Source organism: Typopeltis vanoorti, chromosome 7 (assembly GCF_054136105.1).
Source record: "Typopeltis vanoorti isolate ZY-2024b chromosome 7, IOZ_Tvanoo_1.0, whole genome shotgun sequence".
Lineage (NCBI taxonomy): Eukaryota > Metazoa > Arthropoda > Arachnida > Uropygi > Thelyphonidae > Typopeltis > Typopeltis vanoorti.
The window spans coordinates 126,233,779-126,261,032 of record NC_143555.1 but is presented as its reverse complement, the minus strand read 5'-3'; the positions used below and the strand labels follow the sequence as shown (position 1 = coordinate 126,261,032).

Genomic DNA, 27,254 nt, shown 5'->3' with positions numbered 1-27,254 from the left:
AAGGTTACCTACTCTCAGTTTACAAATTTTTCCTTATTAAAATCTATGCTTACTCTTAAAGAGGTTACCTAAATCTGTGTTAAGTTACCTTGACACATTTGATATCAACCTCTAACATGCCAATTGATTCTCTTATGGACATTTCTTAACACTATTAAACATATATATATCTTAAAATTTTTTCTTGTATCAACTATAACAGGATTTATATAAAAGTTTTGAACTTACAAAGGCTCTGTATCTCACATTCAGTCAAAAGTCTTTCACTAAAAGTTCTATGGCAATTCTTTAATCACAGATGTTCTTCAGGAAATTTTGACTCGGCTGCATCTCATCGGGAACATAGCGGGCTGTGGGCTCATTCAGCTCCGGCAAAAGGTTACTCTCCCTCAGCGAAAAGAAAAACTTACGAGCGAAGGTGCTTCAGGAAATTTGCCTTGCCTTTCTCCTCTGCTTGGGCTCATTGAAAATGCCTGGACGACTGCCTTCTTTTTCTGCCTTTTCAACAGCTAGAACTGCTATTAACTGGATCCCTCTCTGGCCTGGAAACTTTTCTCCGGCAATTGGAACTCTTCCTTTCGGCAATTTGAAACCTTGTCTGTGGCCTAGTAGTAGTCTCTCTCTAGCGACATCTCGAACCGAGAAGCTCCTTTCTGGAAGCGGGAAACTCCTCTCTCAAGCAATGTGGATCCAGGCAGTCTCTCTGACGGTGACTGAACCGGGCGGCCTACTCTCTGACAGCAATTCTGGAACCGGGATCCCTTCCGCTTGCTTCAATCCCTTTTTATTAGACCTTCTCTGAGACCTCGCATGAAGTTTGGCAACCCCCAAAGAATTGGCATGAGTCTTTCATCTTAAGTTTCAGGTTCGGCACGCCTTTTGTTCTCCTCCGCTTTCTTTTGATTGTAAGTTTGCTGGCCATCGGAAAGTTGTTTGAACTCTTTCTGACTGACTTCGGAGATGTTTACAGTTAGAGCCTGCAAGCCTTTCTCATACATACAAGTTTCAATAACAATCTTTCTAATGCTGCCATGTACAGCTTCGGCAACAAAAACATTGCCTTTGTTTTTAACACTCTAACATATTCTTATTAAACCAGTATATACAGTTAGCTTCAAAAGAGTTATTTACAAAAACATTTAATACAAACTATACCGAGACAAACAAAGTTTATTTTTTTACAATATTCACATGGGACTTAAACCTAAATAAAAAATCAATGTAATGTGCTTTGGTATATTTAATATTTAAGCTACAATCGAGTTTTTACACTTTGCTTATAATTGTATTCATTCGGGTTGCTGTTTGACTTCCACTGATCCAAATTAATTAATTTACCCAGGCTTATAAGAAAATTACTGATTTGACAATTTTAATGAAAAATAAACAATAGCAATACACTTAAAGTAAATTAAAAATAATACAAAATAATGATAAATAAAATGTTTTCAGTTTTAATTAAATTTATAAATAAGGAGGAATACACAAGATATGGACCAAAAATTGCTCCGCGATCGATGGGTTGAACACCCCTGCTATAGTATAATGGAAGTGTGGGAGGTGGCATGAGTCAGCTGTTATCCAATGTTGTTTGCAGATGGTTTGTGAAAATCTACCTTCTGAAAGGATCTAATGAGAGATTTCCAAATGTCACAGAGGATCATATCTTTGTTCTTATTAGAACCAAGGAATGATCCTGTGTGACATCAGTAGATGCTGGACCCACCTTTTTTTCTCTAGTAGGACCTCTGATTTCTGTTCTTTATTTTATTTATTTTTTCTTACATGTAGCGTGATCTTGCTCTCCATATTGTAATTTTTTAACTAGAGAGCCATTACTTCATCTATTCGAAAGTACTGCAGGTGGACAACCAAATAGAACATGGGGTCAAACCATTGGTAATGCTTTGGGTGGCTTTCCAGTCAGGTAGAAAATGATCCTAGTGTTACTTACTTTACTAGGTTGTGCCTGGAGGGATTCCAAATATATCACCTTTCAGGGGGGTTACAGTTGAGGCCACACATGAATTGGGATCTGGGCACCTCCTGTATGAGATTCATATCCACAGGTCCTTCACACCTACTGCATATACCTAAGCTACAAGTTTTCCTGATGCTTTATCTGATACAGCATAAAAAATTAGGTTACTGTAGTTAAAAAAAAAAAAAAAAAAAAATCTCATGTAAAAATTTAATGGAGCGAAGCAGCATAGGAAACAATTAAAAGAAGTATTTAATGCTTCTAATATTTCGTCTGTTACAGAAACATCATCAGGGAGTACAAAATGAGACATAACACACACACACACACACTACAAAACTAACTGAAACGCGTAGAACAAAGACTCAGGGAGTACAAAATGAGACATAACACACACACACACACACACACACACTACAAAACTAACTGAAACGCGTAGAACAAAGACTGGAGTCCTAATTAAGTGGGATGCTCTCTGGACACCAGTCAGTGGCCCAGGGTCTCAAAGTATTAGTGTTTCCCATATTTTGGAAAGTTTTATGTAACCATTATTTATTTAAATTAGGCTGATTGTTTTTTAAATCTGCTGCTGCTCTTAATAGTCTTTCTCTTCTGGATTTACTGTGATGGAGCATGATGGTCTTTTTTAAATTGATTCTGTGAGCTGTATCTAAAGCATGGTTTGTGAAAGGCCAGATTGACCATAGTCATGACTGCAAATGTATTTTTTGTGTTCTTCCATTTGGATGGTAGCTGATCTTCCTGCTTGTCCATAGTAGGCCAATTTGCAGGAACAAGGATTTGTATATACACCTGGAACTGAAAGGGGAGGAAACTTGTGTTTAGTGGAGCGGATAAGAGTAGCTAGTTTTAAGTGGGGCTTGCAAATAATGCAAAGATTGTATTTCTTTAAGATTCTGGATATTTTTTTCTGATGTGCTTTGGGCATAGGGAATGGTGATAGCATCACTAAAAATCTTTCTGAAGAGATGGTCATGGATTGGGGGAATGATTATTATTATTATTATTTTTTTTTTGATATTGTGGGAACTGTAACCATTAAATAGAAAAGTATGGTGTATATGATTGAGTTCTATTGCAACAGAGGTCTCGTTGGAACTAAAGGCTATCCGGTATCAAGAAGAAAACTTTTTTTTTTAACAGTAATAAGGTGAGAAACAAGTTGCATTATAATTCAAACAGTATGAAGGTATCACTAAGAGCTATCACTCTATGGGTAAGTGTTTTTATGACACCATATTGTTGAGAACGGGGGGGGGGGGATGACAGGAAAGTTTGTGAATGTATCTACCTGTGAGTGGGTTTCCTATATATATACTGAAAAGGACAGGTTACCATTAGGTTTCTCAACCAGATGGAAGGTTTGAGAGGGACTTGGTGAAGAGCTTCTTTTTTCAAAATCTTCCATAAAAAAAATTGGCAAGGGGGGAATGAGAGGGGAGACCCCATAGAGGTACCCTCTGTTTGTTTATAAATTTTGTTCTTCCAAGAGAAATAACTGGAATAGATAGCGAAGGAAAAGAGGTCAATGATATCAAGGGGAAAAACTTTTTTTTTTTTTTTTTAACAGTAATAAGGTGAGAAACAAGTTACTGTTATAATTCAAACAGTATGACAGGTATCACTAATTTGGTTAGCCATGTGTCTACTGGCTTGACCTCTGTGGAGAAAAAAAAAAAAAAACTTTACATCAAGGCTACAGTCCAATTTTACATGGCCAGAGAACACATTCTTATTAACTCTTAATGTAACATTAGTGGTAGTCCGATCAGTATTTAAAACAGGGTTATTAACAAATGAAGATTACAGTCCTGGAATAATAGTTGTAATTATTATTACCTGTTGGAATAAAAAAAAGTTGATTGTCAAATATGAGCCATCAATATTCTTGAGATTTTTAGTCCATCATATTGTTGAGGTTAGTGGTTAATTAGAATTTTGCAGCCTTCTTTAAATTTGTACTCATTCCAGGTTTTGACATGATGTAATGAACAGGTGCCTTTCTACTAATCTCTATGTAGAATATCCAGGGCATGATTAGAAATGCCAGTTTTACCAAAGTTATTAAATTTGTGTTGTTGGTGTTATTTTTTCCAGAAGGAATCATGTCTCTAGTTTCCTAAGTCTAGCACCAATTGAGACCCCAAATGTCAAAACTGGTCTGGAAGCTTTCACATACACATAGTCTTGTCATGAAGATACTTCACGTGCAAACTTTGCTTGTATTTGGGTATAGGATCAACACGGATATAATTGCTTCTCTCATAATTTCACAATTATAATTAATGCATAGTGTGAAGAGTTGCCAGGTAGTCTGCGGCTATCTTTCCTCCAAATTTCAACAGTTTGCTTTAATCACATCCTGGGAAGTCCTTCTCTTTCATTTTCAACAATCTCTTTCCTTGTAACTTTTGGCACATGCACTTTACAACTCTTCAAGTTGATTGCCTCTCAATTTCTTTGTCATTATTAAATTCTTTACAATATTCTTTCATTCTGTTTGTTATATCATTTCTATCTTTATTTTATCAAATTTCCCCCCTTTTTTAGAAAATCTTTTTCTCATGTTGCAAAACCTCTTCTCATAACTTTCATATTATTATTATTTTCAATGATTTTTTATTTTTATTGTATCATAAGATTGGATTTCATTTATCATTTATCTGATTGTTTTGCCCGTTTCTGAATTATATTCTGTTGATTTTTTTTTTACAACAGCATCTTGTTATTTCTCTAAGTCTAAAGTTTCTTTTGAAAGAAACTTTCATTCAAAGTTTTTTTTTTCTTTGTCACTTCTTGTATAGCAAATAATTCCACCTATTTCATTGGGGATGTTAATTATAGTATTCTTAGTTTTAGATGGTTTATTATTTTTAGGTTTCTCTTTTAAAGAAACTTAATATCTGCTTTTTCCAAGTTTTGTTTTCTAAGGTTACTGTTTTGAACCTCTGTTTAATTAATTTTTCTTTACTATTTTTTTATGAATTATACTTTTAGATCTCACCATTCTGTGATTACTTCCTATATTAAAATTGTTTAAAATTGTTATATCACATACAATATGTTTCTATTTGCTATTATGAATTATTTCATTAAAGATATGTATGCAGTCTTAACATTTACTTTGGGCCGTTAACAACTTTAAGAATATTGCACGTGGGTAAAAGACAAAGAGATTCCCAATAGACAATGGCAATTCCTTTGTTTCAGTGCTGGTTCTCTTTTTAAATTTTGCAGCAACACTTCCTTACTACATCATTAAATTTCTCCCTCTTTGCTCACGTCACCTTACATCTCCCAGCACCTAGCACCATAATCTCCCCTAGCATACTCTTCGGTGGTGGTGGTGTGTGTGTGTGTGGGGGGGATTGTGTGCACTTTGGCATGTGTTTTACTCCTGGCTATCAGTACTTAATCCGATTAGCCTTCTCTCAGTAATATATAAGTATTTATACAAATTTATCAAAGTTTATACAATGGACTATTCACAGTAAATACATTGCAATACTATGGACAAATAAAAGAATTCTTAAATTATTAACATTTCTGGTAATTTACAAGAAATTTTATCTGCCTGATATATCAGTATATCAGGCAGATAAAATTAATACAGTTTCAGTTTCATTCAGAACTTAAAGGCTCACCCTCTCAACAAAAAGTTTTTGTTAAAGAAAATTTTTTTTCTATTGGTCCTTCCTGTATATTCCCTGGGGTTCTCCTTTTTTATCTCTGCTAACTCCAGCATCTGCGAGCTTTCAACTCCTCTTCTTGAATACTGCATCTTTTGTTGATGTCTCCTTTGAACGAGTGTGAAATGCCAGTCGCGATTGTGATAAGTCCGATGTGGTGAGCTTGTGTTCCACTTATTATCATTTCCTAATCTTTCCTTTTCATTCATCAATTTTACATAATTCACCCCCTAGTACCCTTTGACATACATCATTCTGTCTTTTGCTCACCATATCATTCTGACTGGATGTTCTTCTATCCCTCAATTCTTTTGGAAAAATCTTCCCATTTCGCCTGGGTCTCGACTTGTATCTAGGTTGAGCAAACTCCTCATTTTCACATTTCCTCTTTGATTGCCCTGTGTGTACTTAACCCCCTTGTTCGTATGAAAGTATCTCCTATGTTTGTTGTAGTTGGAATAAGGATCATTTGAGGTGGGATGTTCTTCCTCCTCTTGGTAATTCCTCTTCTCCTTCGTTTCTCCTTGGATTCCTCCTTGTTGTCATCTCTATGTGGAGATAACCTCCTTATCGTTATCCCCACACGTATTCACTTGAAAATGTGTGGGGAAAAACAACTAGTGTTTTTCCCCACACATTTTCAAGTGAATCTCCCAAGCATACTAGTCTCTCTGATCTACATTTGTAAAGCTTCAGTCGGTCTGATTGCACCACTATGGATCGCGTGTTCTTCTTCTGCAGTGTACGTGTACTTTGGCATACGTGTTTTTGCTCCTGGCTATCATCAGTACTTAATCCGATTAGCCGCCCTCTCTCAGTAATATACAAGCATTTATACAGATTTATCAAAGTTTATACAGTGGACTATTCAGTCCATTAGTATTAGTAAATACATTACAACACCATGGACAAATAAAAGGATTCTTAAATTATTGACGTTTCTGGTAATTTACGAGCAATTTTATCTGCCTGATATATCAGTATATGCCAAAATGTAAGATGCATGTTAAGTTCTGAAGAAAATATAAATTAATACAGTTTGTTTCATTGAGAACTTAACATTATCATCCAGACCTTCCTAATGATAATTATCAGTAGGAAGGTTTGGAGGATATTATATAAAATTATTTAGTGTAATTTCAAGATTATTCTAGTTTGTCATAAAATTTTTGGACTCACTTCATCTGCGATCCAATGTTTGGGTATACTTATAAAATTCTAATTTGATGTTTTTATTTATGGATATTCATGTTTTTGCTATTCTGGTTAATGTTTCTTTAGTGTAGATTATGTTATCTATTAATTGGTTTTTTTTATGTATATATTATTTCCCCAATGGAGTTAATACTCCTCCCTTCTTTGCACTTCTGGAGTGCAGTCACATCTCATTTAATTTTTTTCAGTTTCTCTCAGTAGCTCTTCCAAGTGTGTTTCGACCTGAAGAGATTTACAATTGTGTCACTGAATATTCTTGCATTGCAGTGTTTTTACGTTTCTCTGTAATGTCATCTTTCTTGACCGCTGCACATCTAGAAAGGTTTACATCTGGATTATTGTTTTGAAGAGATGCTTTGTCTTATTTGATAATTACAATTTTTCTTATGGAATGGGCTCTGTAGCTTTTGCTGTGCTTGATCTACCAGATTGTAGGTCTGAGTAGGTGGGGAGGGTGGACTTTACCTATCTGTATTCTCCAAATATATTACCTTCATTAACCATTCCAAGAGTATACACTTCTGATGTGTTTCCCTACTGTCCCTCCCCACTCGACTCCTTGTCATGGTGGAGCTATATACTAGGTGTGGTCAACTATGCCAGTGCTTCCCAAACTTCTGAATGTCAGAGTCCCCTTTGCAAAAATTAAAATATTTCACACACCCCCCTCGAAAAAAAAATCGTAATAGAGATATATTATTATAATATTTATTGTATTTATATTCAATACAAAACATACACAGCGAATATTGCAAAAATCAAGTGCATATATTACATTTTTTGCCTCTTACCATTTGGTTCTGAAGACGATGCAGGCTGTTCTGGTAAAATATGAAATACTCCTTTTTTTGAGTCTGTTTCTGCTTCTTCTATTGTTCACAGGATTTTTTATCAGCCACTTATCCATCTCAGGTTAAATTTTTTAACATAGAATAGATCAAATAATATCACCACTTACCGATACTGGCACACCACCGACTAATAACATGAAATTGGTGAATATTACCTGAATAAGGGAATCCCCAGACCAGGAACATTTTTCTCTTTTGTGACTTTTCTCCCTTTACAGTAATTAAGCCTAACGCGAAACAGACAGCAAAGGCAGGTTTTTATCCGCATCAATCATATTCAGTATTAAAACATGCATATGATTGGTGCGGTATTAAGAAAAGATCGTGCAACCGAAAGATAAAAGCATAGCTGACAATTGAATTGAAATGCTCTCTTCAACCGAATTCCATATGTGAAACTGCCATAACATTCATTATATATATATATATATATATATATATATATATATATATATATATATATATATACAGGGTGTTCGGGATAAATTTGACATATTTATAATTAATTATATTTTTCCGTAAGTTACATGTATTAACACACACTTCTCTTCATTTAAAAGGTTGGACCCTTCTTCATTCATATACAAGATGTCAGAAAGGATGGATAGCTGGAACCCACCTGAATCATGGAAGAGAATAACTTGTATCATGATGATTCGTGCCGGCCATCAAAATAAGGATATTTCGACTGCTGCCCAATGCTCCCTGAATACAGTAAAAACAATCAGGCATGAACTAGAGACTTGCAATGGTGACTACGAGGATGTAGCAAGAAGAAAGATCCCTAGCAGACGATCTGATTGCGTTCGTACAGCAGAATTCCTCGCAAATCTGCAGGAACAGGTGTTGAAGATCCCTGGCATTGGAATTCGGGCTTTGTCACGTGAAATGAATGTTGCAGCCTCTACTATGAAGCTTGCACTCGATGAAGACCTCCGCTACTACTCATACAAGCGCCGCAAAGGTCAGCTGCTTACAGAAAAGGCCCGTGAAAAACGTTTGATAAACGCGAAGAAACTTCTAAGCAAAGTGAAACATCTTGCGGAACCACAAACAATCTGGTTCTTTTCCGATGAGAAAAACTTTTGCCAGGATCAAAAACACAACACGCAGAATAACAGATGGCTTGCATACAGTACAAAGGACATTCCTCGTGTAATGCAGACTAAATTTCCCCAAACTGTGATGGTTTTCGGATGTGTATCCTCTGAAGGCAATGTGATGCCTCCGTATTTTTTCCAAGCGGGCCTCAGGTTGACTTCAGATGGCTACGTGGAGTTGCTAAACACTGTAGTCAAGCCCTGGATAACAAGGGTAGCCAATGGTAGGCCGTATGTATGGCAGCAGGATTCGGCCCCTTGCCACACCTCTGGGAAAAGTCAAAAATGGTTGTCTGAAAATTTCTACGACTTCACCAGTCCAAATGTTTGGCCTCCAAACTCCCCAGACCTTAACCCCATGGATTATTTTGTATGGGGCGCAGTTGAAAAAGACACCAATCGCACTTCCAGTAATACAAAAGCCCAGTTAATGGATAAAATTAAAACAGTTTTTGCGGCCCTTCCCAGGGAGACTGTAGCATCAGCTTGTTCGAGGTTCCGAAGCAGGATTGAAGCTGTGATCGATGCTAATGGTGGTTATTTTGAGTAAATCTTGTTGATAGTATTGTAATTAACTCTGCCTGTAATGTTTTTTGTCAATTCATTAAATTTAATAGATACAAAGAAGATTTTCTTTTTCCTTACGAAACTGTCAAATTTATCCCGAACACCCTGTATATATATATATATATATATATATATATATATATTACTTAGTTTTAACACTTTTACGAATTTTAACACGTTTGAATGAATTTTATTGCTGCCTTGGGAAATCGAACTCGCACACATCTAATTAATAACAATAGTTTTTAGTTAGATACTGTGTTTGCCCTTGCATCTTATGGTTTTGTTTCAGTCTATACAGCATAGTTTCTGTATGAGGGGACATGTGATTCATTAATCAGTGTGTTTTTATCCCAGTTGTCTCTAATTGCACTATTTGTTGACAAATATATTACACAGACTCCTCATACCTTATTGACTGGCATAATGAAAGTACTTGTTTTTATTGCCTTTGCAGTATAGTGGCTGTTAGGGAGGGCATGTTGTTTACCACTGCAAGTGAGATACTATCTCCTCACATGAACTTGTTTAAGCTTTTTTTCATGTGTGAAGTATATGCGAAACTTCTATTGGTAACAGAAAACTAGCTCGGATGACAGTGATAATATAAAACGAGTTTTGATATGTATACAAAGTCAATATCAACATTCCCTGATTACGAATGCGTGATGAAAGGGAGAGGGAGATTTGGAGCTTCCCTGGAGAGCATTCGAAGTAAATACAATTAACCTTTGAAATGAAACATATGAATAAGCAATATTTACTAATATTCATTAAGCGCCGAAGTACGCAGAAAGCAATGTTTGTGGGCCAACACCAATGCGTGAATTTTTCCATTAAAATATAAAAAATAACAAAAAAGAAATAATACTTAATAAAAGTTAAATACATTTCTTTTAAAATAAAAAAAATCTACTTAGTCTTAAAACATTTCAAATTTGTTTTCATTATTTCACGCATACCCCCAACAAAACCTATGGCCTCCAAGGGGGCCGCGGCCCACGGTTTGGGAAGTGCTGAACTATGCATCCTCTTGGAACCACAAAGACTTCGAAGAGCTGCAACCTTGCAACCTTTGATTGATGCAATGGTACACCATGCGCACGCTCACTTGCATGGCGAGTTTGTAATGAGCTTGTAAGAACTTCTTTTGACTAATTACACACCTCATTTTAAGGCGCTTACTAAGAAAATGGATACAAGGCAGGCCTCTACTAGTATATAAGTAATTAAAAGTGTTGTGTTTTGACTTAAAAATTATCTAATTGTTCAAAATAGACTCCATTTAATGTGTATCGAATTAAATTATTTTATTGCAGTAATTTTTATTAACCCTGTTTTTCTTTTCCTCTTCTCTCTTTTTTTTTTTTTTTAAATTTTGTTCCTTTTTTTTTTTTATTGTGAAGAACTGTGTGATGCCATTCCATTTATGAAGTTTGTCTGAACATTTTTAAGAGAATTGCTCACATGCTTGATAACTTTTTTCTTTTCTTTTTTTTTTATTTAGAGAAAGAAAAATATATGAATTCATAAATACTTAATAGAATAATATGTACTAAATTATATGGAGCATTCCATTTTTTCTTTATAGATTACAAAAGTTCGTGATGTTTTCCCCTTCAAAGATGAAGATGAGGTTCTACTCGTTCTTCAGTACTATGACTATGATGAGAATGTGGTTATCGATGCTTATACAAGAGGTATTTAAATACTCTTCATACATTTATAGTATGGATGTTATATGAATAATTCCAGATTGTAATAATGTACACTTATTTTAAAAGATGCATTTTTTTGTTAGTTTTTATAGATGTCGTTTGTGTGTTATTTTTTTTAATCCTATTATTAAAACATGTAAACATAAAAGCACAAGATTCAACCAAGAAGTTGCAATTATTGTATATTGTTAGATTCTTGTGTGGTTTTTTCTTAGCACTTTCACACTGGACAGCATATGTGTATATTGCTGGCAAGAACTAGCTTTAACATGTGTATGCCACTTCAAATGGTTGCATTTTCACAAAGCTTATATGGCATGTTAGTTGCAACAACTTTTTCGGTAGAATTTTATTTGTAAAATTAGCATTTGTAAAGTTTCGTGATGACTTAAAATATCTCAAATGTAACAACTGATTTCAAGTTTTATATATATATATATATATATATATATATATATATGTGGCGATTAGTTTTTACTCGGTTGTTATACATTTCAAAAAATAGATTTAATGACTCCAAGACCGAGATAACATATAAAGATTTTAATGATAAATACTACTAGTTTCGGCATATAGTAGCCTTCTTCAGGTATTTATAAAGGAAAGGAATACTAATAAACATTGAATTATTTAAATAAACAAACTGGAAATTACAGGTACAAATTGCCTCACATAATCGATACATAAAAACGTTCAACGTTTTTATGTATCGATTATGTGAGGCAATTTGTACCTGTAATTTCCAGTTTGTTTATTTAAATAATTCAATGTTTATTAGTATTCCTTTCCTTTATAAATACCTGAAGAAGGCTACTATATGTCGAAACTAGTAGTATTTATCATTAAAATCTTTATATGTTATCTCGGTCTTGGAGTCATTAAATCTATTTTTTGAAATATATATATATACACATCTTTTTGCTTTACATAAATTCTGTAACCAATGGCTATTATAAACAACTGTTAATGTTTTTTCTGGTACTGAAAATTTGAAAGATGTTAGGACAAATGTATTTACAGTAAAACCCCTTTTTTACGCTTTCCAGGGGACTGATGGAAAAAAGTGTAAATAGCAGGAAAGGTAAAAAAACAAAAAAAGACTAAAAGGTGGCTTACTGACTACATACTAGATTACAAAATTTAATATCTGAAAATAAACGAATTTACAATTACTTACATTTATCTATTTAAAAAAAAAATCGTTATTTGTTGATTGTTTTTGCTTTTTCTGTACTCTTATAAGTTTCACCTACCTCTCCACAGTGTATAAGGCATTAAATGCCCCATCGTCTCCTGATGCACTTGCAATATACCTCCTCAAAACAGAGATAGTTTTGAGGTATATTGCATTCCTCTTCTTCACCAAGGTGGTTGGAAAGGATGTTTTCTACACTTGGTACCATTGATGTGATTACGCCAGCAACAAGATCAACAGTCTTGAAATGAGGAAGACTCATCCATCACATACCAGTTGTTGGGCTCTGACATTTCTTCTTCTTCCTCCTGTAGTTGTTACTTCTCTTCCACAAACGTAACTACTGGCTTCCGGAAACAGTTGGATATGGTTTCAGGAGCAACATGAAACCATGCTTTGGTCACATAATGCATGGCATCAAGGATTGATATGGTCATTTGTTTTGGGTCCATACCATTATCATGCATAAACACAGCTTTTTCAACAAGCATTTTTCTATATTTCCATTTAAATGCATGGATGATGCCCAGTTCTAATGGCTGAAGCCCACTTGTGCAATTAGGGGAAAAGAATACTAATCTAATGTTTCTGAGCTGCAGATCTTCAGGGTGTGCAGGACATTTGTCTAGTAGTGGTATTTTGCCCCATCCAGAGCATGCATGGTGGATGTGAAAATCTGTCTACTAAGTATGGTGCCAACATGCTGTGCTGTTGGCACCATACTTAGTAGACAGATTTTTCACTTTCTTAAAATACCTTGGCTTTTTAAATTTACCAATTACCAGTGGAGGTAATTTTTCTGATCCATGAACAAAACAGTTACCCTCTGCTTGCTGAGTTTTCCACCGTGACACTTCTCTCCGTTAAAACACAATGTTTTACTTGGCAGAATGTTATGAAAGAGCCCAGTTTTATCAACATTGAAAATATTTTTCAGTTCGTAGTCCTGAATAATAGTCTTTAGTTCATGTTTCCACTGTAACACTATTACTTTCTCCACACACTTGATTATACACAATATTGTGACGAGTCTTGAAACGATCAATCTATCCATTTGATGCAGTAAAACCATTAATCCCCAACCTTGCAGCAAATTTAAGAGCTTTCGTTCAGAGTATAGTACCATTGACTGGAATACCTGACGTTCTTGTAGAAACAAACCACTCCGCCACAAGTTTATCCAATTCATTGTATGACGATGTCCATATATATTTTCGTTTTTTTTTGACATAGTACCAGATTTGCTTTGCATTGAGTTCAATGCTTAACCTGTTTTTTATTATCGTTCAAAGTGGACACGAAGAGGCCATGATCTTTTGCTAATTGCACATGTGTTCAGGCATGCCAATCTACATGTCACAGAATTGCCATCTTTTCTTCTACCAAAGTACATTTTCTGTCTTTTTTCTCCATGTTACTAACATGGATCATCCACCACCGCAACTTGAAAGTAGCTATCACACGCTAAATTACATAGAAGAAATTCTGCAATATACCACGTGCTTCTGAATTGCGACTACAAACACCAACGCTGCAAGCTAGTGAAGCGACATTTCATAAACTACAGTTCATTCACTGATATCTAATATTCACGAGTAACAATTGTTACTTGGTAGAATGTGAATGTGATTTCACAATTTGTGTATGATACTTGTTCACGATTTCAATACAGCACTGTGAATGGGAAATAACATCACAACACGTTACAGGTGCCATGAGCTACTGACAGTTTAAAATTACTGATATGAAAACTTCATGGTATCAATTCATGCTGTGATTGAAAAATCACGGTATCGCTCATCACTACTTCACTGCTGCAAGCGTGCAAGTCACCGTGATGGTGAAAATGAAACTACAGCCGAAAGCAATGCTACCTGGGAATAAATGCGCAGATTTCTGCGGAAATCGATTTGAATGAGTGGAAATAGATTCGAAAATCGGTGTTGCCACCCGAGAAAAAACCACAAAGCACAGGAAATAACATCCACATCAAGTTGTTAATGGAGGGAAAACAATATATCATAAGAATAGGCCTTAAGACAGGACCAACGGAAAATGACATAAATGGCAGGAAAATGTAAATTGTGGGAACGTAAAAATGAGGTTTTACTGTAGTTAGTTAGTTTTAGTGCAACAATAAATCTGTTTTGCTTGAATGCATATAGCCTAGTCTGTGGGGAGGGTAGTGTTTTTCATTATAATGCATCATTCCAGTTGTCTCTAATTACAATAATTGTTGCCAAATATAGTACAGAGTCTGTAAAATGTTCTGTGTACTGTTGTATGTAGTAAAAAAATTTATCTATTCCTGAATAAAAATTAATACCTCCATATATTATAAAAAGTGGTTCTACAACAAAACACTAGCATATGTGAGATATCTATTGTTGAGAAGACAGAAGAATCACTTGCAAAAAAAAAAAAAAGTAGGATTCATGAAAGGGTGGATAATTCTGATTGTGATTGGAAATTATGTATCCTACAGTGTAAAAAGTGTATATACTGATCCTCAGTAAACAAAATTCTTAGAAAAGCAAGTGAAGTATAAATAAAACAGAGAAATAAATACGCATAAGCATAACAAATTTAACAAGATGATTTGCTTCATCAACCCACATGTATTTGTGCCATTCCTAAATTAAACATCTGATCATTATTATTAGTTCATTGGATTAGCCCCTTCCTATGTTATTTATTGGGCTACCAAATGCATACAACAGCTGATTATTATTGGTTAGTTATTTATACTTTGCAAACAAATCTCTTTCCATCTCATAAGCTTGTTTTAATTATGCCATCACAAGTGCACATATGCATGTCTAGAATTTATGGGATTACATGCTATTTGTTCCACCCACCCAGCATCATATCACAAATGTTAATTATTAATAATTTGTTTGCCACTAATGTATTTCTATTCACACTTGTTCTTTCTCTCCTTTATATTTTCCATCCTTGCATAGCTTAATAATGATGCTTCACATATTTACACATTTTAGTAATTCAGTACCCACCAAATATGGCATTCTTCTTAATTATTGTTTTCTAATATATCCTAAAACACACATTAGGCCCCTCGCACGCACGCAGATTTGGTTACAATTAAAGAACCATCATGATACATGGCACATCTGCTGAAATCTAAGCACGAAATTTCTATAGGGTACAGTGTTTTATCTCACCCCTGCCAGATAGCTAGGGTGATGGTGAAAGCGAGTGATGATCACTCTGATGTGAACGTGTTAAATATCTTTCCATCATTAAAATAAATAAATAAAAACTAACTTATTTTTTATTTATTTATTTTACTAATGAGCACATCACGTGAAGACAACCTAATGTCCAGTCCTCATGTGATATGCCCATTTGTAGGTATCTGCTAGGCTTTAAATGAATGACGATGGGCTATTTGGGACTTAACCAACAAACTTGTTAGCAAACTATGTACAGTAGAATGAAATTTCATTCTAGTTGGGGTATTGCTTCGTTAAACAAGGCCCATGCTATTTTTATCAGGGACTTAGGATGAACAGTGAAAAGTCAGCTATTGACAATGTCAGAAGAATTGAGGATAGGCACTATCAACCTAAGTATTAATGGAAAGGAAATCGAAATGTCAGAAGAACTATAGAGAGAGAGCTACTACATGGATTAATTGATGTTACTGAGACAAAGAACTAAAACAGGTGAGATCTTTCCAAATATTAAATATAGGATTATACTTGAGCAATAATGATCCAAGAAAGGAAGGAGAAGCAATAGCATTCAACACCAGGCAGGACAGTGGTTGAAAATCATTTTCAAATAATTGTGGGCAAACTTCAAAATGGGGGAATTGGACATTGAAACTTATTTGTGAGTGTGGTCCCACAGATGTTCCAAGAAGCGAGGGAATTTTTTGAGTCATTATAGTAAGTAGCTGACATAAAAAAAAACAAAAAAGCTTATCTTTGTTGAAAGATGCAAACATCAAAGTAGAAGATGTTGTTTATTATTTTAACGGTATAATAGAACACAGAAACTAAGTAAATAATTAATTTATTAACTTGATGCTGATATTTCGCTGGTATTATAACGAGCATCTTCAGAGCACAAAAACACTGTTTGTGCTCTGAATACTGTTTGTGCTCTGAATACAATACAAGTACTACACAGAAACCCATATAAATCAGAGAGATTGTTCTTAGAGGCGACAGAAGCCCTAAAACACACCCCAAATCTCAACAAATATGGCTGTATTAACTTGCCGAAGATCTGGGAGACAGTCATATTAAGGAAAAACTAGCACTTTTCTAGGACTCTAGCAATATATGATAGCGTTTTTTTTTTTTTTTTTTTTTTTTTTTCAGATAGAGGGCGCCAAAATCAGGACTCTAGTCTTTGTGTTGCTGCTACAATTTTGTTAATGTACACCATGTTGTTTTAGTCTCGCGTATTGTGACAAACAGTGTTTTTGTGCTCTGAAGATGCTGGTTATAATACCAGCGAAATATCAGCATCAAGTTAATAAATTAATTATTTACTTAGTTTCTGTGTTCTATTATACCGTTAAAATAATAAACAACATGTTCGACGAACACATAAGTCTGTCCACACGATCAAAGTAGAAGATGAATCCCAGGTATATAGAATGTTTGAGGAAAATTTGGAGAAAAGTGCAAATCGAATAACATTTGGTAAATTCCTACTGGATTGCTGTTCAGGACATGGACTAGTGTTCAACATATGTGCACAAATTTCACACAGAGAGAAGATGCTGTTATACCCTGATAAGTTGGAACATGAGATATTTCATCTTATCATTGTATAACAGCGAACACACAATAAGAAACATTATAACATGCTTGTCTCTAGGTATCAAAATCTGCTTTGTAGATATATCAAATATTTCAAACTAAAAGAAAACAAATAGTTATTCATATAATATTTCAACGAGGGACCACTCACTAGTTAGTATAAATAATAGTGGAAGTGTAAACATTTAACATTTTGTTAAAGCAATAAGTACTAGAAGTTATAGAATGATTTGTACAAACTGTAAAGGGGGATGCAAGTCCAAAGGTCAGGAAGCAGTAACGCAAGGGGAGCGGTTTGCCCCGGCATTCACGTGCCGACAGCGCACGAAAAAACATAGCGGAGAAAGCTGGATGCTTTGATGTCGACCTACGTGAAAGCGCTAGGTGGACATCGTGGAGTGCAAGAATCACTGGGAACTAAGGCGAAATATAAGGGTAAAGCACCCCCCACACGAGGCTTTTTTGTCCTGATCTCCTGGTGTTGGTCTCGCGGTGTCGTGAGCGGGTGAAGGGTGGCAGCGCCTCCACTCCGGAGGGTTTTGATAGAGGCATCACTGGAACTAGAAGGTCGTATCTCTGCGGAAGGAGTAAGCCAGGCCGCCCACAGAAAGCCAGATAGGAACCCATGGATGTTTTGATTAAGGAGAGACAGATTCCTTAGGACCTCTTAATGTGATGTAGTTCAAGATAGATAAATAGACTTTATAGTATTTGTTAACTATGAATGAAAGGATTTGTACCACGCTGTGAATCTAAGGAAGGAACATTAATAATATTATATAGAACTGAACTGTAGTGATCCTGAGAAAATTTTCGTATATTTACTGTCTCCTACTTTGATCGAATTATGTTATATGTTTAAAGAGGTTATAAAGTTCAGAGTAAAGAATTGCTATTAATGACAAGATTGTAAAAGATATAGATGCTATTTTGAGTGGTTTGATTGAAACTGGATTAAAAAAGCATTATTAAGATTATTATGCATAATTTAGGTGTCATAATGTTGACAAGATTTATACTGTAAAAATTAACAATAGTCAGTCTGAATATCCTTGTGAAATTGGAATGTTTTAATGCTAACCTGTATGTCAGGAACTTTCTTAGATTGAGATTTAAGTTTACATGTACTGTATGTATATAATTATAGTATCTAATAAACCTTGCTTTTGAATACAATATTAAGTCTATCTGTGATTTTGGAATCCGATGCGCCGCTTAAAAATTAACATGAACCTAGGTGGGAAATTAGAAGGAAGAGATTTTGGCCACGTCTGCAAAGGTCAAGGTGTCACTTAAATACAATATAAAGATCGGTTCTTGATTGATCATCATACGTATCAAGGATTTAGGCCTAGTATGGCCAGTTCCGGCCTTAGAAGTCATCGTTTAAGAGGACGTATTGGTTTTCTTTTTCCTAATGGCTTGTACTTTAAGGCTTGTTTTGGTAATCTTTCTGTTTTCATTCTTTGAATGTGTTCCATCCATCTATGTTTATATTTTTTAATTTTTTCAATTACTGGTTCTTGGTTTAATTCTTTCATAATATCTTAGTTTCTTTTGTGATCAAATAGGGTATACTTTGCAGTTTTTCTCATAAACTTCATTTCTGCTGTTGTTAATCTTTGGTTGTCTTTTTGTTTTATTGTCCAGATTTCGCTTCCATACATTAAGACCAGTAGGGCTAATGTATTGTATACTTTTAGCCTGGTTTGTTTTTGAACTAGGTTTGGTTTAAATATAGAGTTAATTACTCCTGTTATTTTTAAATATTTTGCAATTTTTATGTTTATATCTTTTTCATTTTCATAAGTGATCATACATCCTAGGTAGTTAAATGAATTCACCTGTTCTAAGATCTTGTTATCTAATACTATTTTAGTTCTTGCTGGATCTTGTCCTTTAAAGGCCATAGTTTTTGATTTTTCCGTTGATATTATCATACCATAATCTTTGGATATCTCATTTAGATTTAAAATAGCTTTCTGTAAGTTATCTTCAGAATTTGTAATTATTATTTGGTCGTCTGCAAAGAGGAGAGTGTTTAAGTTAACTGTAGGTGAAAGTTTAATTCCTTGATGTAAATTTTTACTCCATTTTATTATTATTTCATTTAAGTAGATATTAAAAAGAGTTGCTGAGATCCCTGTCGGACCCCTTGGTTTATCTCTCTTGTATATGATAGCTCATGATTTAATCTTATTTGTATTTGATTATTTTCATATATTCTTGTGACAGCTTTTAGGATATTATTTGGTATTTGTCTTTCTTTTAATATGTTAAATAATATGTTTCTTTTAACTTTGTCAAATGCTTTTTCAAAGTCAATAAATGCAATATGTGTTTCTAAATTATATTCTCTTCTTTTCTCTATTATTAATTTTAGGCAGAAGGCTGGGTCTATACATGATCGTCCTTTTCTAAATCCATTTTGTACCTCTAGAATAAAGTTTTCGGAATATTTCATTAGTTTGTTATTTAAGATTCTGCTGTATATTTTGTGACATGAATTTAGTATACTGATACCTCTATAGTTTTTAGGGTCATCTCTATTACCTTTCTTAAAGATAGGAATCACAATTGCTTTTTTCCATTCTATTGGGGGGGGGGAATACCAGTTGAGTAAATTTTATTTAAAAATAATAAGAGTCTTCCTTTGAATCTTGTTCCTCTTGATTGATATTATTATTTAATCTAAAAGCTAAGTGGCGCAGCGAAAAAAATAAATTTTTTAGTGTTTTACGAGATGTTGATCTCTGATACTCTGGTATTGGCTCGACCCGGGGGCAATTCCATTGTTATATGTGGGGTACCACGTAATACCTGAGAAAGTGTTGAACAAGAATTTGAATAAAAGAGTAATTATATCAGAGATAGGGACACAACAATGCATATATTCTTGCTGGTTCAGGATATAAGAGTATACAGGAGATTTGAAAGTGGCATCACTTAAGTTTTAAGTAGAATAAAAATGAATATCACATTGAAAAGAACAATATGTAAGAAAGTTTTAAAAATAATTGTGGTTAACTATAGTTAACTATTACTTTGAAGCAACACTATTCAAAAGAAATCTTCACTATAATGACTGAAATATTAAACATAGAGTTTCACAAGTCTTGATGCACTCGTTTTAGGTAATCTACTTATTCCTTATTTTCTTCTATGCATTAAATTCAGCTTTGCACTATTCTTCCTCAAAACAATTGGAATCCGTCGTAATTTTAGAATTCCGTAGAAATATTCTGAATTGCCTATTACAGCATTTCCAAATCCCTTTACTGCCACCCATTACTTCACTCGCTCCTGAACGCTTCTTCCCCTCTTTACTTTCGTTTTCCAATTAAATACCTTCATTCTTCCTGACAAAATCCAGTTCTAGCCAGTCCAGCTCGTATCCACTCCTTCTCCTTGCGAATACTGTAGCTCACGCTCCATGCACACTCTATCTAAAATTAACTCCTTTTCCTTGACAACAGCCAATCAAATCTAATCAGAATTACATAAAATCACTCTTACATACAAAAACAAAATAAAAAAGATATATTACAATTCATATAGGATATATTTACAAGTTATATAAAGAATTTATACAGAATAAATAACTAAAAAAAATTAACAATTATTATATCAATAAAAATTTGAACATAAGTGTTTAATTTATAATTTACATAGGAGCAAACTTAGCTCAGGAAATACAATACATGTTAAATCATGATTAAAATACATGTTAAATCAGTATTAATAAATCATAAAATTCTTCATTCATAATTTAACACAGGGACTACTCTAAATCTATCACCATTCCTTATATTCAGGGTACTTCTGAAAAGCTAACAAAATCCAAAAAAAAAAAATGATGTGACAAATTGTTATAAATGATATAAAAAAAAAATTGGCATCTCTTATCTTCTCTCCCAAGGACCAACCACTTCCCCTAAACCTACCTGGAGTATACCAGGTCCCTTGTAGTTTCAAACTGTCTTTCTATGACCAAACAGGCAGGACAGCTAATATCAGTATATCTGAACATAAGGATTATATCTGTTTCCACCAATACAGCCACGCAGGACTTGCTGATCATGTTTTGGATACCCGCCACAAAATACCGCTGGAAGAAAGCTACCTTACTACACCACAGCAAGTATAAATATGAGAAATTATTCCTGGAATCAGCCTCAGTTCTAAAAAAAAAAAAAAACTCCCCAAACCTCAACAAATTTAGATGCATTAGACTGCCTCAAATATGGGAAGCTTGCATTCTTATAACATCCGCCCAGACTACAACCCAATTTAGTCCACTAGGTGGCACCTTTTAGGACTCTAGGACCAACTTCAATTGTCTTTAGCCATATTTGTTCAGTGTTAGTGCCTTCGTGCACATATCATTAATTTTATGTTCGCTGAAGATGGTAATGTAACATTACCAAAATATAGGAAGTATTAATGAAAGTTTTTTAATTAGTATAACAGTATACATTGTCTTTCCCTAAAAATTGACAGTTATGTATCACCAACGTATAAGTTTATCTACAAGAAGCTACATATCCCTACCATATATCAGTTCCGTTTCACCAAAATTAGCTAAAATTCTTAAAAAATATAACATCTGGACTTCTTTCACTCCTGTACTTAAACTCTGTTCCTTGCTCAGTCTCCCAAGTAAAAATATAATGATCTGAAATATCCCAGTGTTCACCATATTTGGTGCAACTGCAACATGCTTTATTTTGACCAGACAGAAAAATCCATCGAAATATGTCTAGAGGAACATAAAAGAGACATCACATATCGCAGAACTAGATCAAGTGCTCCGTCAAACCATGTCCTGAATTCTGCTGACGCTAACAACAAAAACTCTATCATTCATCCAGTCTTATGGGACAAATCAGAAAATATCCTTCAATGCTATGATGAACTGGAAAGAAGAATTGTAGAATCTAAAGAAATTGTCCTCAGTCCAGTACATCTCAACACTAACCTCAGCTGTAATCTCTGACTCTCATTGCACTGCTATCCGGCTTTGGCTTTCACAAGACCTTTAATACATGTTCATGCCCAACAGTGAAGAGATACACAGAACTATTCAAATGTTAATACATTAACGCTTTAGATTTAATGTATAGATTTTTTGACTTTTGCAATGTTTGTTGGTAGTTCCCTCTTGTTATGTACCTGAAGCATTGGTGCACCCAGGAAGGGGACCAAGGCCCCCCCCTCCCTTAAAAAAAAAAGAAAAAAAGACTAGAAATTTTTCCAAAAAATATTTTCCTAATTAAAATTCATTTTTCTTATTTATGTTGTGTTGTCTTCTATTTCTATACTACTTATGAATTAGCGGTCACATAAGGTGGGAATATCCTCTGGCTCTCGGGAATCACGGCCGTTGTGAACGCAAGGCGAACGAAGTAGTACTAGGGGATACTTTGTTTGTCCTAGCCAGGCCAGAGATCACGGGTATCATATATTGGCGATCACTGCAGATGCTCAGTCATTGGTCGTATGCAATGCATAGTAGGCATTCTCAAATCGTCTACCCAACTCAGACTCCCCCCCCCTGCCCCAAGATTAAATCTTGAGTGCTCAGCCCCCTTCCAAGATTAAATCCTGAGTGTGCCACTGACCTGAAGTCTTCTAAGAAGACGAAACTAGTTGTGTAGTTTACTTAATTAAAATAGTGTTGGCTTATAGTCATTTAATTTATTTTTTAATTGGGTTCCTGTAATATGTCTCTCAGCCGAGTAAATGAGTTATATCAAAAAAAAAGTACCGAATAAATACAATGATATAACATTATAATGTGTCGAAGTTCAGCGCTGTTTTTGTTATTGTTCCATACGGTGTGTGTGTGTGTGTGTGTGTGTGTGTGTGTGTGTGTGTGTGTTTGTCCTATTTATGAGCGATCAGAGAACATATAAGCACATGAGTGCTGCTTGTGGGATGCAGATTAGAATTGAGAAAGAAGTTTTTTGACATTTTTCTTGAAGAGTTGCAGGTTATAATTGTTTGAGAATACATCAAATTCCTGACTTGTACCTTTAAGGAGGGGGGTACAGGATATTATGATAGTACTACAAGAATAGTTATATCATTATTAACTTCCGATCAACAGTTTTCCTCCAAATTAATCTGTTATCTGTCAAGACTTCAATATTATCAGATCTTATATTTCTGTCTTCTAAGGCAGCGCTTCCCGAACTAGGGGCCGTAAGTTTTGTTGGGGTGGGGGGATGTACCCGTGAAATAATGAAAACAAATTTAAAATGTTTTAAGACTAAATAGATTTTTTTAATCTTAAAAGAAACATTTAATTTTTATTATTTCTTTTTCTTGAAAAAAATTTTTCATGGAAAAAATTACACATTGGTGTTGGTTCACAAATTTTGCTTTTTACGTATTTTGGCACTTAATGAATATTAGTAAATATATGCTTATTCATATAAGTTTCATTTCAGAGGTATTGATAAGAAGCACAAAAAAAGCTTACAAATGCAAAATCTTGAATATAAATTGTATTGAATATAAATACAAATATTATAATAATATGTCTATTAAGTTAAGGGGATAATAAATCCCTCATTATTTTAAAGCTGAATAAGAAACTCGAAGATCGAAATCTAAGAGTTTCAAAATAGCCTCTTGGCTTGTGTGTTGTGTAACATCGTAATAGCACACACTCCATTTTTAATGTTTATTTGGTTTGTGGGTTGTCTAACATCAGCACACAATGGATAAATTTATTATTAAATGAAAATGTGATTCTGAGGCAGATATTAATGATGGGATAAGTACAACTGGAAGTAGTAGATGACGTTGCTGCAAATACGTCTCATGCAGAAGACAGCATTATATGTAGTAAAATAAGAAAAAATTAATAGACAATATTCGGATGAATATTTAAGTTGCAGTTTTACATGGACCAGTGAGGAAGAATGTCCTATTAAAACTATCCAATAGTGCAGTGGTTCTTGCTAAGTTGAAACTCCACTTTACTATGAAGCACACCAATCTTGCTTCAAAAACCAAAGATTATTTCAATAGATTGTTGGACATGCATCAACATGATTGTTGATCAAGTATTTTCAAAGTAAAATATTTTGAAAAGACTGTTAAAATTTCTGATAAGGTACAACTTGCATCATATAAGGTAGCTGAATTAATTGCTGTAAAATTAAAACCACATTCTATAGCAGAGTCTCTTATTTTACCAGCATGTTGTGAAATAGTAAACATTGTTTGGCGACAAAGCAAAAAAGGAAATTATGAAAATTCCTTATTCGGACGATACAATAAAAAATAAAATTAAAGATATGTCAGATGATATTGAGAAAACAGTTACCAATACTTTCCGAACAAACATTTTGCTTTACAAATTGACGAGTCCACTGACATTAGTGGACTTGTCAATTTGTAAAGCTCATATACTAGGATTCATTCATTTCATTAATTAAAACGATTATGCTGCGGAGAACTTACCAAACATACAACAGAACAAGATATTTTTGACTTTATTACATCATATTTAGAAAATTTTAAAATTTCATGGGAGTTGCATGTATGAATTCGTAAAGACGGTGCCTCATCAATGGCAGGCTTTATTATCTTACCCTTGTAAAGAAAATAAACCCAAATATTATATCTACTCACTGTTTTATGCACAGAGAATTCGTAGTTTCAGAAACATTACAGACAATATTAAAACCTGTACTAGACCAAGTTGAAAATATGGTAAATTACATCAAGTCAAGACCTTTAAAAGCATGCCTTTTTCAAAAAACTTTGCATATCTATGGAAGCCAAGTGTGAATCTTTGCTTTTGAAATAAGATGGTTATCCAGGGGTAAAGTGCTATTCCGAATTTTTAAAACTTAAGAATGAATTATTGGCATTTTTTTCAAAACGAAGGTACAGATGCTTTTGTAAAATGTCTTCAAAATGATATTTGGTATGCTAAAATAGCATATCTAGCTGATATTTTTAATTACTTAAATAGCCTTAATACAAGTATCCAAGCGAAAAATGAAAATATTTTGACATTCACTAACAAATTGTCAGCTTTTCAGAAAAAAAAAATCTCATTGGAAAAACTGTATATCAGAAAAAAATACAGTAGAAGTTTCCTTTGCTCCATAATAAAAATGTCGAGGGAATTATTTCCATTATAACAGAACATTTAACAATATTGGAAGAAAAGATTTCAAGTTACTTTCCTTCCTTAAATAAACACAATTATGACTGGATACAAAATCCAATTGGCCCAGTTAATACATCTAGTTGTGAATTTTCTTTACAAGAAGAAGGATAATTAGTGACCTTGTGAACAGATCGTACTCTGAAAATTAAATTCTCTGAAATAATTCTTGAGGAATTTTGGATTTTTGTTCAAGCTGAATACCCAGCTCTCTCCACAAAGGCACTGAAAATTTTGTTAGTTTTCAACATCATATTTGTGAGAGCTCGGTTTCTCAATATTGACCAATATAAAAACTAAAAAGCATGAAAGACTTACTAATATAGACAGCGAGATGAGAGTAGCTATTAGATCTGAAATCTGCAAAAGCCGACAAGCTCAAGTGTTGCATTAAAATAAGTTCCATTTTTATAAAAGACAAGTCCATGCATATTTTTATTGTTAGTTTTATGATCCTAATTCTGTTGGTGTTTCCCAAATTTTTCTTATAATCAGAAGTGTTCTGTGACTTCGAAAAGGTTAAGAACCACTGCCTTATAGGAGAGATTAAAGTGAGTGGATCTTCCTCAAAGCAGAGGAAGAAGAGGATAGATCCAGCTAGGGGACCATGGGAGTGTACTTCCCTTACAATCAAGATGATTGCCCCTTATGGCCTTGTTGGTCTAAGAGTCCTTTTTCTATATATTCGGACCACCCCACCACATCTGATGGGCTCCCCTATCTGCCACCCAGGGGATGTGCTCTCTGAAGGTTACAGGGCCCCCTAAAACAAGCCTTAAATTACAAACCACTAGGGAAAAAACCAGGACATCCTCTTAAGAGATTCGATGATGATTTCGAACAGGCCACTGTAGGCCGAAATCCTTGACAAGCATCATGATGATCACACGAGATTACAAAAGAAAGGTCCACTGTTTCTTGAACAGTTGAGGTTGTAATCTTTGAGGATGGTAAGGAATCTGTTTTCCAGAGAACAGAGGTAGGTGGCATGAAAAAAGAAGAGAAGTTAGTTTCTCTTTTCACATTTCATCTCAGTACCCCCCAGGCCTGTATACTTACACGCACTCTCTGTTTCAATATATAAACCTTCTCTCGCTGACCTCAAATCCTATCCATAACTTTGCTGTCAGCCATTCCAAAAGAGAAGGTGCTGTTGGTTCCTTTACCCATTAATTCTGAAGTACACTCCTTTCCTCTTTTTCATTTGGCAAATTTTGTAGTGCATAATCATTTGAAGCCTCAAGATGTTCCATAACCAATGCCTCTAAACTATGATCTCCTGGCTATTTTTCAGTGGGGTAACCATGTGAACTTCACCTGCTACCAAAATGCCCTTCACAATAGTCTGTCTTATTTCTCATGAGAAAGATTTCTCTTCACTTCCTCTTGCTTTTGTTAATGCCTAGATCTCTGAATAGCAACAAGACCAGATTTCTACATTTGGGCTAACTTACATGTCTTTGTTTCTCTTAGCACAAACCTAGCTCAGCCATTGTCACTTCATTTTCCAAAAATCTTGGTGTCATAAGCATCCATGTGAAATTGCAAGTCATTCTATCAAGTAGTTGGTTTTATACAGCTGTCTGAAGCAAAGGTATTGTCTGTATCCCTTGAAATGGATAAAATTGAGTATTGTGCGGTTATAAAATTCTTCGTAAAAGAAGGTTTAATGCCAAAAGAACTCTCTTCTTTTAACACTTCTTCTTTGGTTTTGACAATTAAGAAATGGGCTGCCTAGTTTAAACGTGGCCGTACCAGCCTTGAAGATGATCCACTTGAAGGACGTCCAAAAATTGTAACAACACCAGAAGTCACTGATCAAGTGCACAATATGGTATTGAATGACTGGCGAGTCAAAGTGCATGAAATTGCTGAGACGATAGGCATTTCAAAAGAATGTGTAGGATATATTTTGCATGAAGAATTGCAAACG

At 34.4% G+C, this 27,254-nt stretch overlaps 1 protein-coding gene across 1 annotated transcript in view; it reads left to right on the top strand.

Moving 5' to 3' along the window:
* LOC150105040 (spermatogenesis-associated serine-rich protein 2) overlaps positions 1 to 27,254 on the top strand; it is a 248,778-nt gene that overhangs the window by 71,459 nt on the left and 150,065 nt on the right. The window contains exon 3 of the mRNA XM_090396113.1: positions 11,016 to 11,124. Coding sequence (XP_090252239.1) covers positions 11,016 to 11,124 — 109 coding nt within the window. The remainder of the gene's footprint in view (positions 1 to 11,015; positions 11,125 to 27,254) is intronic.